The 16148-nt window shown below is 44.7% G+C and overlaps 1 protein-coding gene across 1 annotated transcript in view; it reads left to right on the top strand.

Moving 5' to 3' along the window:
* The window catches only part of LOC310788468 (voltage-dependent T-type calcium channel subunit alpha-1I-like), a gene marked incomplete at both ends in the record, with an annotated part of 218268 nt that overhangs the window by 113305 nt on the left and 88815 nt on the right, over positions 1-16148 (top strand). Inside the window, 3 exon segments of the mRNA XM_083650017.1 lie at positions 4591-4939; positions 5461-5553; positions 15691-16003. Of these exon segments, the coding sequence (XP_083506143.1) occupies positions 4591-4939; positions 5461-5553; positions 15691-16003 (755 nt within the window).

The following is a 16148-nucleotide window of genomic DNA, read 5'->3' as shown; positions in this document are numbered from 1 at the left end:
ACCAACCACCAGAGAAACCACTGCCTGACCCTGACCCTAACCAACCACCAGAGAAACCACTGCCTGACCCTAACCAACCACCAGGGGGACCATTGCCTAACCCCTAACTCAACAAGGGTTCCTGACCAAAAGTTGAAACGTGAAAAAAGAAGTTGTTTACTTTTAGATTGGTATTTTTCCTCTACTCATGCTTATTGTTAATCCATATGGAACTAATCTTAATAGCTCCATTAATCAAATGCCTTTCTCTAACAGTGCATAACTTTGCCTTTAAATAACTCTGCGGAGGCAGATGAACAGTATTATTTCCCCAGGTGGAGGTTGAGTGAGTCTTTGGCATGCTTCCATTTAAAGTGAGAAATGGGAAACATCTTAGGAAATGATCAGGTGCTTCAGCTGGAAGCAATCAGTTAGATTCACATTTTAGAGATGTGTCATTAAGGCAAGAATCAGCCAAAAACACCACTCACCCAGGAGCCGCACGTGTAGCGAATGATGCGTGTGACGGGCGTGCGTGGCATTTTAATCTGTTTTTACACTGATTTCACTCTAAGGGACTAAGTACTCTTTCATACTAGTATTGTAGCCAAGTCACTATATTGCCAGTCTCGAGTCCCCATTACCTGAGTCTGAGAACACGCGTGCCTGCCCACAGCATTTAATAATGTCACGGTATTAATATAGCTATCAATATCTTAGGCCAAAATATTAGGGCCTATTACATAAAATCACTAAAAATAAAAAATAAAAACTTGATCAATTAACAAGTCCTCGTCTCCAACTTCCGAGTCCGAATGCATGAATAGAATGTTGGCGTCCAAGTCTGAGTCATCAGTAGTCAAGTCCAAGTCGAGTCCTGAAAATGTGTCCAGGACACACACACACACACGCACACGCACACACACGCACACACACACACACACACACACACACACACACACGCGCGCGCGCACACACACATGCACGCACGCACGAACACACACACACACACACACACACACACACACACACACACACACAGACACACACACACACACACACACACACACACACACACACATTTTCCACATGACTTAGCATAAATGATTAAACAATCAATCTGTTGTCTATATGCTGAAACACCCTCCTCTCCAGTGATGCGCTTTTTAATTACCTCTTCATAAGTACGTGTCACTTTGCAGAATATACGTCTTTATGCCTGCATCATTAAACAAGTTACACAACTGTTTCCGTGCCAGGGCATGCAAGAAAAGATGTTAATGTATGCATGAAGAGAGAGCATCCTTATAGATAATTATTCTTGTTAGTAATAAAAACCTGTTGAAGCAATGTCACAACACTGAACAGAGGAAGCCAAGGCAACAGCTTTAGATTAGATTAGATTTATTATTGTCCTTTCGGGAAATTCTTTTAGCATCTGTGGCAGTCAGACAAATGATATACAATACAAAACAGTTCAGTGCAATACAATACATAATAATACAATACAATGTTTGCTCCCAAAGTGCTTCACACCAACCCTGGTGATAAAAAATTATTAAATTACTATCGTTGTGTCTTTATAGTTTATTTAGCAGAGCTATGCTGGATGGTATAAAAGATCTCTGGGCACGGGAGGTCCGCAAGGGCGATACCCTGTACCTCCTGCCTGATGGTAACAGCTCATATGCAGTACTGAGAGGGTGTGATGTGTCACTGCCCTCCCTTTCCCAGTGACACGGGACTCACAGAGCCATGTCATACTGAGTTGGTGTCGGCCTACAATCTTACTGGACAGGTTAGGAATCAAGTTTTTAGCAGTGACCCTCATCAGACCGAAAGGCCAATTGCAAATAAACAATAGAAAATCAAATCCAATAGTCACAGACTCAAACAATGAGTACCTTTACATGGACTGCAATATCCCAATATTGACCCGATTAAGACAATATATTCTGAATAAGACACCTTACCTTAACCAGAATAAGGTCATAGGTGGCAATCGGGGGGTCCCCCCTTCCTGGTGTCTCCTCCGCTACATGTTTGTTGGTCTGGTTCAGCTTTTTAGAAGTGAACCCAAATTTAGGCATGTAATGAACTTTGCTTTCTTTTTGGCAAAATGTAATTTGTATTTTTAACCGAGTCGATGTTGAAGCAGAAAGAAAATCCACATCATGTTGTACATTTGGAATTTTCTGAACTACACAACATTTGCATTGCATGGAATGCAGACCATGTGTAATAGCGCAACCCATGGAAGGAGCCCTTACGAAAAAATGTCAGGTTTTTCCAGAGACCCCACACAATTCTGCTGTTGATGCTGACAGCTGCCTTTAACACTGTGGATCACAGGATCATATTACCATGACTAGAACAGTGTGTAGGCATCACAGGTACTGCCCTTTTGTGGTTTCAGTCCTACCTGACTGATGGGAGCTTCTCGGTTCATCTAGGGGAATTCTCCTCAACCACGGCTCCTCTCACCTCCGTGGTCCCCTAAGGCTCCATTTTGGACCCTATCCTCTTCTTGCTCTATTTGCTGCCGTTGAGTTAAATTTTTATGAAACGTAATATTTCTTTTCATTGTTTTGCAGACGACGTACAGATTTATCTGCCCCTAAAATCTAAAAGCAAGGATTCTGTACAGCCAATGGTTGATTGCTTAAAAGATGGACATGAACTTTTCAAATCTTAATGAAAATAAGACCGAGATCATTATGTTTGGGCGTGACCCCTCAGATTATCCCGCTGGTTTCACTCCAAACATCTGTTCTTCTGTCAAAAATATCGGTCTGACCTTTGACAGGGCCTTTAAATTTGATAAACAGGTCAGCTCTGTTATAAAAACTAGCTTTTTCCTATTAAGGCTCCTAGCAAGGGCTATCTCTCCCCCGAGAGGGTAATCTATGCTTTTATTAATACACGGCTGGATTATTGTAACACTCTGTATGTTTGTATTGACCAGTCATTGTTGCATCGCCTGCAGCTTTTGCAGAATGCAGCAGCTTGTCTCTTCACTGGTAAGCGAAAGCGTGACCACATCACTCCAGTCTCCACTGGCTCCCAGTGTGTTTCAGAATTGATTTTAAGGTTTTGTTGTTTATTTTTAAAGCTCTAAATAGGCTGGCACCTCAGCATCTAGCTGAACTCCTGCTGCACCTTCATGCCCCTGCTCGAGCACTGAGATTGGCCAATCAGTGGCTGCTGGTTGTCCCAAAGACACGCTAACCACTGCACCAAGAGAGCTAGCTGCCTTGGCGGAGCTGATTAACGTGCCTTTATACTGGGGGAGTGAGTTTAACCAACTTACTCGCTACCACTCGGGACTCACGAGGACTCACATTCGTGCGGTTACATGAGCCTTTGGGCTACCCCTTGGCTCTGGAATAACCTGCCCTGGCACATTAGATCTGCTCAGACCCTAGAGATTTTTAAGTCTTCTTTGAAGACTCACTTTTTCTCCCTGGCTTTCAACTCAGGTTGAGCTGGACACCCAAAAATGTTTATAATCCCTTGTATTGTGTTGTATATTGTGGTATTGTGTTGTATATTATGGTATGTTTTTATGTGCTCCTTTGCATTTATTTTGTTCGCCTTTTTCTTATTGACCTGTACAGCACTTGGTTGTTTTTTAATGTGCTTTATAAATCAAGTTTGAGTTGAGTTGAGTTGAGGTTTTCTCAAGTGTCGATCAAGAGATCTCAGACCCTCAATATCCCCTGTATTCGCACCCTGGTAGTAAGCAATACAGTACCTAGTCGATTTAAGATGTGGAGTATTCTGATCTATATCCATGTGTTGCGCTCAAAGTTAAATTATTTAAACTTTGACCTACTTACTGCTGACCTTTCTCCGCTCTACAGAAGAGAAGGTCGCTTATCATGTGAAGGCAGCTTTACGTTTCCTGCTGTGGCTGCAGGCACTCGCTGGTTCAGTGCTATGTTAGGTCTCTCGCTCTCTCTCTCTCTCTCTCTCTCTCAAACACACACACACACGCTCAGTTCCTTACTGATATATTTATTAGTCTAGTATAGACTTTAGTCTATATAGGCCTCAGCTCTCTCTCTCTCTGAGACAGAGATGGAGTGCTCTCATTGGTCAGATTGGATTGGAATGAGAATATTGGAAAAAGGAGAGAGGGATAGAGAAGAGAAATCAAAGGGAGGTGTGACACAGAGAGTGGCCCCATATGGCCCCAGAGTCCTCCATTTGTCAAAGTCGGCCCGTGTGTGTGCGTGCGCGCGCACATGTGTGTGTGTGTGTGTGTGTGTGTGTGTGGTGTGCGTGCGTGCGTGCGGGCGCGCGCGCACGTGTGTGTTTGTGTGTGTGGTGTGTATGTGTATGTATGTATACACATACATGTATGTATGTATGTATGTGCATTACATATGGGTATCAGTGTATGTGTGTGTCTTCATGTGTGTAGGTGTACAGTACGTACGTACGTGTGTGTGTGTGTGTGTGTGTGTGTGTGTGTGTGTGTGTGTCTGGGTTAGAGAGAGAGTGTGTACACAGTATAGACTCCATAGTCCTGCGAGAGGCATGTACTGTACCTGTCATAACCACCTAAAGTAGTTTCTCTCCCTCCCTCCCCGCCCGCCCCTCCCCCAGCTCCTCAGGCATGGCCCTGCCCACTCCCTATTACCAGCCGGAGGAGGATGACGAGCGGCCCTTCATCTGCTCCCTGGCAGCCGACAACGGCATCATGTCGTGCCGCGACGTGCCGGCGCGGCGCGAGGGAGGCCGCACCTGCTGCCTGGACAAAGAGGACGCGCTGCACCGCCAGGCGCTGGGCCTGCCCCCCGAGCCACTGGCCAACAGCAGCGGGGCCAGTGGTGCCATGGGCCTGTGCATCAACTGGCACCAGTATTACACCCGCTGTCACACGGGGAGTGGCAACCCCCACAAGGGTGCCATCAACTTCGACAACATTGTCTACGCCTGGATCGTAATCTTTCAGGTAGGTGTGGTTGGGAGAAGGCGGGGTTGGCCTATTAATGCTCCCTTAACAATACCATGCAATGTCATGCAATACCATGCAATGCACTTAAGCTGTGCTGTGGAGCTGCTCATTGGCCAACGGGCTCAACAGGCCAGGTGTGTTTCTGTAACACTCAGAAATCTGCTGTAAATATTGTTGAGTTATATGACAAAATGATGCCTATATATCGAATAATTGCTGGTGTGAAAGTAAAGCACACATAAATGTACAAATAAGTGATGAGTCAGCTTAACATCTTTGCTGAGAAAATACTTGTTTTTGAAGATTGAATCGTCTGTGTTGTTGAAACATTTACTGCGTTTTAGGAAGCAACATTATTACCAAATGGATGAAAGGTTTTTGTTTTCAAACACTTACAATGCTAGATTAAAACTTACTTCTGGCACAAAACTGCTCAACATAGAAATGTTAATGCACTTAATTTGCATAATGGTATTCTGCATTGTATTATTTTTCGTATATGGAATCCTTGCTTGTAGGTGATCACCCTGGAGGGCTGGGTGGAGATCATGTACTATGTGATGGACGCCCACTCCTTCTACAACTTCATCTACTTCATCTTCCTCATCATCGTAAGTCACATTTATTACTACAGTGCATTACAGTACTAGTGCTGACTCTTACTCCCCTGCTGGAATCTGGATTTCACCAAGAACCTGGTTTAGAATCAGAATCAGAATCAGAATCACTTTTATTGCCACAGTATGCAAGTTACATACGAGGAATTTGTCTTGGTGTCTGTATGCAGCGTAGCGGTCACATCAATATACAGAGATAAGAAGTAGGAAGATAACTAAAAACAATCACAAAGTTGCAAGTGCAATCAAATCGAGTAAATATATACAATATGTTCATGAGTGGTTAAGTGTTCTGTGGATCATAAATCTGAATTTACGTTGAATTTACATGAGATTTACAGACTGAGTTAAATAGACGTTAAATAGGCAGTGGATTTACATGAATTTACAGTCGGAGTTAAATAGAGTTTACATTGAATGTACATGAAATTTACAGGCTATGTTAAATAGGCATTAAGATGTGCAGGGAATTTACATGAATTTACAGTCCCCAACAACCAAGCACAAAACAACTGCTGCATGTTCCTATCACATTGTTTGCTACAGTATACAGTACGGTAGTCAGTTTCATTCCAAAGAGAGATTCCACCTTTGAAAAGTGACACCTTTCTCATATGAAATGACTCCTGGTGTGAAATTCACTGTGAAATAGTATTGAAGATATGCTATTAGATTTCCTTGGAGCTTTCTTTTTAAACACAAATGCACTTGTGAGTGTGGAATCTCTTGATATTTGATATAAAACTATAAATGTGTTTGTTCTGTACAATGACAGTTTTTCCCAAATGTTTAAAACACATTTCCAGAATCTATTTGTTTCTATTTTTGAAGATCTCATAGCGGAATTCATATTTTTGTGTGTCCACGCCTGCCAGCTCACACACCCATGTGTGATCTGATTAAACAGAAGGAGAAGAAGAAATCAAGTGTCCCCACAGCCAGGTGTTAAACCGTATACAGCATTTCCAATATGTGTGGGCAACAGTGGTCCCATGGCATCAATAGATTGTATGAGGAGGTGTCCTGAGTGGCAGATTGCAATGTTAATAGACTTGTAAAAATCTATAGGAGCATAGAGGGAACGGAGTGGCTAGGATCAATGTCCGAGGAGACGTAGATAACGTAGATTTATACATGATGGTGAGAGGGGACAGTTAAACGTTTGTCCAAAAAAGAGAATAAACGATGCAGAATGTGTGTGTTATAGAGGGGGTGAGGGAGTGTGAGAAAGTATGAGATCAAAGAGTTTGTGTGTTTGTTTATGTGAGAGAGAGAGGGAGGGAGAGAGAGAGAGGGAGAGAGAGAGAGAGAGAGAGAGAGAGAGAGAAGTGACAGGCTATGTTGTGACGTCTCCTTTTATGAGTGTCCATGTTTTATGAATAGAATAAACAGGGGCTGCTGAGAGATATTGGCTGTGGATCGTCTGATCTGGTTCACGCAGGAAAATGACGCATGGTGCAGAGAGATGGAGGTGAAGTGGATGGGTGGAGAAGACTGGAGAGTGAGAGAGAGACGTTGAGAAATGGTAAAGGAAGAAATTGGAAATAAAGGACTGTATTTCCATTACTTATGGCCCCCGAGGAGGCCCTAATATTTTCAGATTTTATATAAGAGCAAGTCAGATGAACAAAACGATGCATCTTAGGGAGAGAAGTGCTGTATGTCTAAAGAAAGAAGAATGATGAGAGAAGAGTGAGCGGAGGAATAAATGGGATTTGAAAGGATTGGGGGAAAGAAACACACAAAATAAAAACAGCACACTAACCAATCATAATCATGGCTTTAAGAAAAACTGCTGTCACAGTCACACAGAGTATTGGCCCTGTTTAGCTGAGGTGATCGGGGGCATCACGACCACTGTTGTAAATCGAAGGTAGGTCTTGTCTGTACTGCGAGCGCCTCCTGGCAGTGCCCATCCAGGGATAACAGACAGTGGGTCAACGTGCAGTGTGATCACCTCTGTCTGGTGACATGTTATGTTACTACTTACAACTTGTGTCATTTGGATCGTTTTTACAACCCACTACTGACGTCACAGTCATGGCCAACAGGGGGCACATCAAGTTGATTTGAACTGAACTGAATTGATTACATCCATAACGCTTTTGTCCGAAGTGCCTTATACTGTAAGTACATTTTGTCAACAGTGAAGCAACAGTCTTCATCAGCTAAGACTTTTGAGAGGAATAAGTAGCATTTGTTTGTTTGTTTCTTTGTTTTTTTAAGGGGCAGTGATTTGGCCATTACATACTGTTATGTTCTTTTCCATTTTTTCAATTTGTTTCCCTTTTCATTTTCACATCAGTGAAGTAGCATAGCCCGAAGCTGAACCAAGTCAGTTTTGGCTTCTGTGCCACAAATAGACAGACACAGCAGACACAAAGTTAATTGACTGTAAATTAGATTACAGAGCTGATTGGCTTGCAGAACCCCGTAACAAGTCACTCCTTTCTCCCTGTGATGAATGATTGATGGGCACAAATGTGCCGTCCATGTCAGCCTCTCCTTGCAAAGCTCCAATCAGTTTGATAACTTCAGGGTATCCGCGGGGGCTTGAGAAGTATTAAAAGTCCATGAATACATTTAGAGGAAATTAAGGCCCTGTGAAAAAGTCTTAAACGCCATTTGATGAGGTATTAAATGGCAAATGGCCTGCATTTATATCACGCTTTTATGCAAATCGCTTTACAATGAGTAGACTGTACTGTACATTCACCCATTCACACAGACATTCATACTGTACAGTAATTTGGGATTCAGTATCTTGTCCAAGGACACTTTGACATGCGGACTGGAGGGGATCGAACCACCGACCTTTTTTATCCAAAGCGATTACTGGATGACCCAGCTGTACCTCCTGAGCCACAGCCACCCGCTAGGTGTCACATTTTGTAGCTATTTTTTCCAATGTGAAAGGCCTTTATTTTTGAAATTCCCATGGCCCATCTGCATCACCAAGCGCACCTTGTTCAAGAACATTATTAAGTGGTGGGAGGTTGGATACTCCCTCAGAAGTAGACAATGACAAGCACCAGCCTACAGTGACCTGAAGACCCCCTCTTCGTCTTGTGTTTTGACTGAAACCCAGCCAGATAACAAGAATCAACCTAGTCCTTTACAGGCCCTTCAGAACAGGGCATATTATCATATCATCTCATATCGATGAGCCCTGATTTGGATGGAAATCGTATCATGCCAGACAGATCAGCAAATATCGTATTGTTGTCCAAATAATCTATGATCGTATCGTGATGCAATCTTGCTTTATACCCATTTTGCTGATGTGACGAAAGTAGCGTTGAGGTCTTAAATATATTAAAAAGGTCTAAAAAAAGGTATTGAATTTAACTTCAGGATTCCTGCATATACCCTGAACTTGTATTCAGGGTCGTTTGGGATGCCTTGGAAGTGTTGCTGACATGGCCTGGTGTTCAGTCAGGCACTTAGATGGGCAGACACGCCTGATTTGCTGTAAAGTCAAGGTCACCTTAACTCCCTCTCTGTCTTAAACTTTTATACTCCTTCACTTGTTCTCTCTTGCTTACTCTGTATTTCCCTCCCTCTTCTCCTCTCTCTGTTGGTCTCTCTCTCTCTCTGTCTCTCTCTGTCGGTCTCTCTCTCTGTTGGTCTCTCTCTCTCTCGGTCTCTCTCTGTTGGTCTCTCTCTCTGTCTCTCTCTGTCGGTCTCTCTCTCTCTCTCTCTCTCTGTTGGTCTCTCTCTCTCTCTGTCTCTCTCTGTCGGTCTCTCTCTCTGTTGGTCTCTCTCTCTCTCGGTCTCTCTCTGTCGGTCTCTCTCTCTCTCTCTCTCTGTTGGTCTCTCTCTCTCGGTCTCTCTCTCTCTCTCTCTCTCTCTGTTGGTCTCTCTCTCTCTCTCTCTCTGTTGGTCTCTCTCTGTCTCTCTCCACTTGTTCTCTCTCTCTCGTTTGGCTATTAAGTGGCAGTGTACTGTACATCAAAGCGTGTCAGTTGATCCTTTAAGTGTATGAAACTGTGTAGGAGACAAAGAGAAAAAGAAGAGTGACCTTCACAGTTTCAAACACAACGTCTTATCTCTGTCTTCCTGATACTTGATATACTGTTGATCAGTGGCAAACTGCGCTTTCTCTGGAAATTTGACCCAAATGTGTCCGTTTAGACGTGTAGAACAAAGTGTTATTAGATAACACCGTATTATAGCCATTTTTTTTAGAATCCTTTCAAATGAAGTTGATATTTTATACGTTAGCTGAGGTATATTAGTTCAAAATATAATAAAAAACCTTTAGCATCTGTTGACAAGATTTCCATGGTATCTGCCCATAAATGTCACATTGTGGCATCATGTGGATCATTTCAAAGTTGTGAACTTGTGTTTACGAGACATGTACACCACATTGGCTTTCAAGTGGGCATGTCATGAGCATGCGCAGTTGACTAGAAGCCACCGATGCTAACAATCTAGCTAATGTTAGCTAGCGTGCGGCTAGCTACGTTAATGCAGGAAATGCAAAGGCTACAGATGAAAAAAGATGACCGTTTGGAAGATCAACATCCTCAGACATAATATAAAATTACTATGAAAGCCTCTATACAGCTAAAATTACAATAGCCTACAGTATATTAACTTTCCATCAATGTCCACGGCATCTCTGCTATTTTCCGAAAACGTCACAAGACACAAGTCGTGAACTCGAAACTTTCAGAAAATGTCCACGTGGGGGGGGGGAGCGTTCATATCGACTCATATCGTATTAATGGTAAACACGACCCCATATGAAGGGCAATAGAAAACCATGACTTTCCCGTCATATTTAATCCCTTTACAACGCTAACCCTTTACAACGTTTGTGCACACTCAAGTCGTAATTCTGATATTTCTGGCAGCAACTTGAAGGTAGCATGTAAAATGAACTCAAACAGTCTGTCACTGCCAGCTCACTGTATGACAGGTACCTAAGTAAAGTTGGCACGGGGGAAAAGATGGACTGTTGAGATGGGTTACGAACCATCTCCCCACACACACACACACACACACACACACACACACACATCTATGGAGCTGTCGGTAGTGATGTAGTACTCGAGACCGGCACAAGACCATCAACATGTGGTCTGGGTCTTGTCTCTGACTCGCCCTCCCTCACTCTCTGTCTTGACTTGGTCTCGCACAAGCCAGACTCAGGATTTTATTTCAAGACCAGTCGAGGCCACAACTGCGTTGACATCATTACCTGGCTGTTTATTGTCTGATTGATTTATTTTGTATTTTTTACTGTGTTTGGGTGTAAAAATCCACCCTTCAATTGCAACCAATAACTTTGCAGTTGGAAAGTTTTACCACTGAGGTACCACTACGTACAATTTGCTTACCACAAAGTGTTTCTTTGTAAAACAAGTGGCTTAGGGTTCTGCCCATTCTGCCCACTGTGTTGAGCCTTTACGAAGGTCAGTGATAAGGAATTGCAGTGTCTCAGATCAAAAGATTGCCTTCTGTCGAGTATATACTGTACAGCCATTTGTATTTTACAAAAATTCGTAAATAATGATTTATGTTGTTGTTAGTAGAGTAATGGTGTAAATGTTAAGCCATCATTAGAGTCATGGGGCCCTATCTTGGCAAAAGCGGTAATTTAGCGCTTGCTTACATCAATCAGACCAATCAGATTCCCATCTCGCATTCCCTTTAATACAGTTTGTGTGATGCATGCTGTAATTCTCTCCATGCATAATTTGTGCATCTCACAACAACCATTGCATCAGATACCTGTTAAAAACATCTGTGATTTGCAGCTTTTAATTGATGATTTAGCGCAGCCACGCCTGGTTTAGCATACGGCAAACCCACAGCTGCGCTGAGGCGGAAAAACCGGTGCAAACGTGCCTGCTATCACGGTCGGAGCGCAAAATGGCAGTCTGCGCTCGTCCACGATAGCATTATAGACACAGCGTTACAGCTCGCAAACCGGGGCGCAAGCACAAAAAGCAGATAGGACGATAGGGCCCATGGTCTTGAAAATGGTCTCGCATTGGTCTGGTCTCGACCACAACACTAGTCGATGGGACGGTCTACAGTAGGTTTTGACCAGCCCACCGGGAGTAGTCCGCTCCTCCAGATGGCCAGTCCACCCCTGCTGCTGCCGAGTGTGTAGGCTTGAGAGCACAGTGTCTATATCGGTGTCACATTGAAGTGTGTGAGTGGAAGGATTACAAATTGAGTTGGAGAGGATTGCTACCAAGAGGGGCAATGATGCAGAGGATGTGTGTCTCCCTCTGTGTGTGTGTGTGTGTGTGTGTGTGTGTGTGTGTACGCGTGCGTGTGTGTGTGTGTGTGTGTGTGTGTGTGTGTAATTAGAGAGAGAGGAAGAGATTGTGTGTCCAATGTGCATGGAAGTGTAAATTTGTGTGACAGCTGGTGCATGTAAGCGTGTGTGAGTGAGTGAGTGAGTGAGTGAGTGAGTGAGTGAGTACATGTGCTTTTGAGTTTTATACCTGGGAAGTGAGGACATTTTAGGAAAGTGAGGACATGTTTGGCTGGTCCTCACTGTCTCACACACAGGGTGCTGTTTGAATTAAGACTGGGTTAGGGTTAGAATTGGAAGAAGTTAGAAGTAGAATTTGGTTTAGGTTAGAGGGTAAGGATTAGGGTTAGGCATTTAGTTGTGATGTTTAAGGTGCGGGTTAGAGGCTAGGGAATGCATTACTGTGTGCCAAGGAATGTCCTCACTAAGATGGTGTGATGGTGTGTGTGTGTGTGTGTGTGTGTGTGTGTGTGTGTACGCGTGCGTGTGCGCGTGCGTGTGTGTGTGTGTGTTTGTGTACATGCATAATGCAGTGAACATTTGAATCTGTCATATTGGACTGGCCTCACTGATTTATGTGCAAGGCTGCCTGCTGATCAGAATCGCACGCACGCACACACACACACACACACACACACACACACACACACACACACACACACACACACACACACACACAGAGATGCAAGCCTGGGAGGCAAATCAAAGCCCCACACCTGCAGACCTGCCTTGACCCACAAGCCACAGATGGGCATCTCTCCTCCCTCTTTCCACTGCCCCCCCCCCCTCTTCTCTCATCCCCCACTCTCCATCTACACCACCCTCTGGTGTCTCTCTCTCTCTCACACACACACACACACACACACACACACACACACACACACACACACACACACATACACACACACACACCCACATACACACACACACACCCTGCCACTCTTGGAGCACTGTGGGTATACAGTACATGGATGAAAGCCTATATGTGTGGGTTAGGGTTTAGTGTGCTGCGGTCCATCTCTGTACGGCTTCATATAGCAGCAGGAACAGACTCGTACTAATGTCATAATAGATGGGCAATGCAAGCGGATCCACCCAAAATACGCAGCTGGTCTATTTTTGCCGGCTCTGCTTGCATCTGACAAGATTACATGTGAGTGAGTCTGTTCCAGCAGCCAGACCGGAGCCGCACAGAACCGGACCGGAGCCGCACAGAACCGGACCGGAGCCGCACAGAACCGGACCGGAGCCGCACAGAGCCGGACCGCAGCTGCTGGACACTGTGGTTGAATGTTTTAGTGCGTGGGCACTCGGAGAGAGCAGACCTCCGCCAAGGCCAATTGCTTGTTCGTGAATCTGATTCGAATCTGCTCCAAAATGTACTGGCTTCTCTCTTGGCCCATGGGACAAACTTCCACCAAGTTTCATGACAATCAGGACGATGTTTGTCATCCTGCTGACAAACAGACAAATAAACGGCACCGAAACAGAACCTCCTTGGCGGAGCTAATAAAGAACAAAACCCACACTGTACCACAAGCCGCTCTTTCAATCCAGCAGTCTGCTTTTTGAATTGGTCAGCATTAGGCTTTATTGATCTAATCATTGTTCCGGAACCAGCTCTCAGGATTCCAATAGCCATTTCAGCAAATCCCATAACTATTCCTATTACCACCAGTAAAAGGGTCAGCCAGGGGGTGCCCACTCACTGTGTGCACTGCCCTCTCTCATCCACTCACTGTGTGCACTGCCCTCTCTCATCCACTCACTGTGTGCACTGCCCTCTCTCTCGTCGCTCGCCAAACTCTCTCATCACTTTGTTTGACCCAGAAGAAGAAGAAGAACAAAAGAACTGAGATCTTTTGTGATCGCTGTGAAAAGCCTCACTCCCTCTGCTGCATGGCAGTGAGGCTAGTCAACAGAGAGAGAGAGAGAGGCTTAAAGCAGTGCAGAGTTGAGGGGAGCCAGAGACGGAGACAGAGAGAGAGTTCAGAGGAAGAGAAAGCTAGTGAGAGAGACAAAGAGACAGAGAGACAGAGAGAGAGTTCAGAGGAAGAGAAAGCTAGTGAGAGAGACAAAGAGACAGAGAGACAGAGAGAGAGTTCAGAGGAAGAGAAAGCTAGTGAGAGAGACAAAGAGACAGAGAGAGAGTTCAGAGGAAGAGAAAGCTAGTGAGAGAGACAAAGAGACAGAGAGACAGAGAGAGAGTTCAGAGGAAGAGAAAGCTAGTGAGAGACAGAGAGACAGAGAGAGAGTTCAGAGAAAGAGAAAGCTAGTGAGAGAGACAAAGAGACAGAGAGACAGAGAGAGAGTTCAGAGAAAGAGAAAGCTAGTGAGAGAGACAAAGAGACAGAGACAGAGAGAGAGTTCAGAGGAAGAGAAAGCTAGTGAGAGAGACAAAGAGACAGAGAGAGAGTTCAGAGGAAGAGAAAGCTAGTGAGAGACAGAGAGACAGAGAGAGAGTTCAGAGAAAGAGAAAGCTAGCGAGAGAGACAAAGAGACAGAGAGACAGAGAGAGAGTTCAGAGAAAGAGAAAGCTAGTGAGAGACAGAGAGACAGAGAGAGAGTTCAGAGAAAGAGAAAGCTAGCGAGAGAGACACAGAGAGAGAGTTCAGAGAAAGAGAAAGCTAGCGAGAGAGACACAGAGAGAGAGTTCAGAGAAAGAGAAAGCTAGCCAGACGTTGAACTGTGCTTTGGGCATTTGTTGGCTCAATCTGTCTGCTCCACTCCTCCTCAGTCTGGTGGGAAGGCGGCCCTTGGAGACCTTTAGCGTGTGTGCTGCTAACATTGCTACAGGGAGGATTGGCACGTAGCATCAGCTAGTGCGAGAGCTAGCTTCTCACTGACGGAAAACAACAAGTCTGTGTTTACACAATATTTCACATCTGCTTCAGCCATACTGTAGGTAACTAATTATTGAGATACCGCAGCAATATCACATTGACAACGTTGCTTATTCACTGTCCTCTTCCTCATTGTTGCCAATAATAATAATAATAATAATAATAATAATAATAATAATAATAATAATACTACATTTGATTTAAAAGTGTCTTTCTAAAAACTCAAGGACACTGCACAATATAAAAAGTGCAATAAAAAAAGCAATACAAAAAATAAGAATAAAAAGGGACTAAAGAAACAGTTATGGGATAGTAGTACTCTGAACCTCGGCTGTGCTGAGGAAAGGCGAGTCTGAAAAGATGTGTTTTAGTCTGTTCTTGAAAATGTTTTCTTTTTCTCCCAATTGTACTTGGCCAATTCCCCCTGCGGTCCCGGTCGTTGCTCCACCCCCTCTGCCGATCTGGGGGAGAGTTGTAGACTAGCACATGCTTCCTCCGATACATGTGGTGGCTTTCACCAGCAGGAGGTAGCGCATGGGAGGATCACACTATTCCCCCCAGTTCTCCTCCCCCCCGAACAGGCAGCCTGACCAACCAGAGGAGGCACTAGTGCAGTGACCACGGCACATACCCTTACATACCCGTAGACACAGAAGATTGTGCCTGTATGGAAGCCTGACCAAGCAGGGGTAACACAGGTGCTCGAACCTGCGACCCTCGTGTTGTTAGGCAGGGAATCTACCACTGCACTACCCGTACGTACGCTCATCGTTGCCTCTTGGTTGAGTTTGTTTAATCTTGCTTTCTGCTCTAGCTCTTTTTCCCCCTTTCCTTCCCCAGATCAGTTACTTCCTCATGCTAGATATCTGTCAGATTATCATCACTAGCCCATGGCCCATGTTCTCCGCAGTATCTAGTCCTGCTGTTATCTCATTCTGTGTACCTCTTTATTCTACCACTAAGTATCACACACCATCTAACTCTGTTTTTCGCTGTTCCGCGTCCGTCCAGATCGGCTCATTCTTCATGATCAACCTGTGCCTGGTGGTGATCGCCACCCAGTTCTCAGAGACCAAGCAGCGCGAGCACCAGCTCATGCAGGAGCAGAGGGCGCAGTACCTGTCCTCCTCCACCCTGGCCAGCATGGCGGAGCCGGGAGACTGCTACGAGGAGTTGTTCCAGCTGGTCTGCCACGTCCTGCGCAAGGCCAAGAGGAGGTCAGCCGCTCTCTACTACACACTGAGCGGCAAGACCCCGCCGCCGATCGCCCCGGGCCGGACCAACAGGCGAGGAGGAGACCGCCATCACTCGAGGCACCCGAGACGTGAGTAGAAAGGCAAAAAGAAAAACAACTGCTGGAATAATGACTCATTATGCTTTTGAGGAAGAGACTGGAAATGCAGCTCAAACTAAAAATGGGTTTTCCCGCATATTGCATTTCAGGACAAAAGGTGGATAGGAATTAGTCT

Source organism: Poromitra crassiceps (genome assembly GCF_964638095.1).
Source record: "Poromitra crassiceps genome assembly, chromosome: 13".
NCBI classification, from domain to species: Eukaryota; Metazoa; Chordata; class Actinopteri; order Beryciformes; family Melamphaidae; genus Poromitra; species Poromitra crassiceps.
This window is presented reverse-complemented; position numbering and strand designations above follow the sequence as displayed.